The 2,500-nt window shown below is 39.5% G+C and overlaps 1 protein-coding gene across 5 annotated transcripts in view; it reads left to right on the plus strand.

The window, feature by feature from the left end:
- cep43 (centrosomal protein 43) overlaps positions 1-2,500 on the plus strand; it is a 33,177-nt gene that overhangs the window by 14,918 nt on the left and 15,759 nt on the right. For all 5 annotated transcript variants that reach the window (XM_080790569.1, XM_080790571.1, XM_080790572.1 and 2 more), the window contains 2 exons: positions 1,051-1,112; positions 2,191-2,256. In XM_080790569.1, the coding sequence (XP_080646695.1) occupies positions 1,051-1,112; positions 2,191-2,256 (128 nt within the window). The remainder of the gene's footprint in view (positions 1-1,050; positions 1,113-2,190; positions 2,257-2,500) is intronic.

Here is a 2,500-nt window from a genome sequence, read left to right on the forward strand (position 1 = left end):
TATGTTACCATATAACTAACAACAATGAGAATACAGCTGAAATATGTTACCATATAACTAACAACAATGAGAATACAACTGAAATATGTTACCATATAACTAACGACAATGAGAATACAACTGAAATATGTTACCATATAACTAACAACAACGAGAATACAACTGAAATATGTTACCATATAACTAACAACAATGAGAATACAACTGAAATATGTTACCATATAACTAACAACAATGAGAATACAACTGAAATATGTTACCATATAACTAACAACAATGAGAATACAACTGAAATATGTTACCATATAACTAACAACAATGAGAATACAACTGAAATATGTTACCATATAACTAACAACAATGAGAATACAACTGAAATATGTTACCATATAACTAACAACAACGAGAATACAACTGAAATATGTTACCATATAACTAACAACAATGTCATACAAACGGTAGCAAAAATAGCAGGCGGGCGGCAGTGGCTCAGGGGTAGAGTGGAAGGTTGCCAGTTGGAACCCTGTGGGCTCCCCCAGAGTCAGTGTCGAAGTGTCCTTGAGCAAGACTCTGAACCCCTGATTGCTCCCGATGTGCAGGTTGGTGCCTTGCATGGTTTCTTCCGCCATCGGTGTATGAATGTGTGTGTGAATTCTATGTAAAGGTGTATGAATGTGTGTGTGAATTATATGTAAAGGTGTATGAATGTGTGTGTGTGAATTCTATGTAAAGGTGTATGAATGTGTGTGTGTGAATTCTATGTAAAGGTGTATGAATGTGTGTGTGTGAATTCTAAAATCAAAATTTGCTGCAAAAAAAAACACTGGTGATGACCTCTCTTCCAGGCCAAGGCTATGAACATATTGACAATGTCTTTCTGTGTGTTTGACTGACACAGAGACAGACTGAACATATTGATGAGGTGTTCTCTGTGTGTTTGACTGACACAGAGACAGACTGAACATATTGATGATGTCTTTGTGTGTTTGACTGACACAGAGACAGACTGAACATATTGATGATGTCATTCTGTGTGTTTGACTGACACAGAGACAGACTTCCAGGAGTTCCTGGGCCTGTACAAGCGGCTGTTCGCTCAGTGTCGCAGCGTGGTAAGAATCCTTCACGTTAACCTTTTAGCAGTGGTGGAAAAAGTACTCCGTTGTTTTACTTGAGTAATGGTACCAAATAATACTGAAATTTAGAACTACTCCTACGTTACAAGTAAATGTACGGAATTGAAAATGTACTTGAGTAAAAGTACAAAAGTATCGGCATTAAAATGTACTTTAAGTACTAGAAGTAAAAGTACTCATTGTGCCGGATGTCACATTTCACAAGTTCAAAATGTGTCTAAATGTGTCTATTGAAATGAGCAGATCTACAATCGATCGGCTATTGGGCTATAGATCGGCTATAGTGTTCCAGGAACGTTGAAATGTGAACTGTGAAATATTATAATCAAAGATTTGAGCCACATTATCACGATTTTTCCCAAAAATGCAGATCTACAAGCTCATAGCGCGCCACCGAGTGGCACGCTACGAGCTTGTAGGTCTGCTATTTTGGAAAAAATCGAAGAGCGACTGACAATAGAGCGTCGCAGTCCCTCCCCCTTTCAGAAAAACTAGCGGCCCAGGAAATGAAAACCCAATGCATTTTCCCATAGGTGTTTCTTATTTAATTTATTTAAAGACCTTTTAAGCGTCGTACGAAGCCAACTCTTGTCGTGACAAATCATGACAACACACGCAATTTTTCGGGCCAAACAAATAATTAGAAAGTAGAAACAACACTTTTTTTTGTTGTTTTTCTTCTTTGTAATTATTAAATTATTATTTAAATAAATTAAATAAGAAATGCCTTGGGTTTTCATTTCCTGGGCCACTCGTTTTTCTGAAAGGGGGAGGGACTGCGACGCTCTATAGAAGACATTCTATTAGAATCTGATCTCAGGTCAGAACGGGTTAACAGTGTGGTGTCATTGTTCAGGTCGTGGGAGACGCCTGAATCTGATCTCAGGTCAGAATGTGTTAACAGTGTGGTGTCATTGTTCAGGTCGTGGGAGACGCCTGAATCTGATCTCAGGTCAGAACGGGTTAACAGTGTGGTGTCATTGTTCAGGTCGTGGGAGACGCCTGAATCTGATCTCAGGTCAGAATGTGTTAACAGTGTGGTGTCATTGTTCAGGTCGTGGGAGACGCCTGCGAGGTGATTCGTCCATCCACCAGGTTTGAGGAGAAGATGACCAGTAAGGTGCGTTGGTTTGGTAGTCTCCATGGCCCTGTAACTGTGTGTGTGTGTGTGTGTGTGGCCGTGTGCGCGCGTATACTCTGATGACACATTAGCATTCGATCAATGCTTGACCGAGATTTGTTTCATGGATTCTGACATTTGTGTATCTTCAGTCTTGACTACCAATCCCAAATACAGGAATTGCGTGTTCCGTGTTTAAAGAAGAATTCCATACTAAAAGGCTTTCTTACCTTTCTTTGTAGTT

The sequence above is a fragment of the Protomyctophum bolini genome, assembly GCF_963924005.1.
Source record: "Protomyctophum bolini genome assembly, chromosome: 19".
Lineage (NCBI taxonomy): Eukaryota > Metazoa > Chordata > Actinopteri > Myctophiformes > Myctophidae > Protomyctophum > Protomyctophum bolini.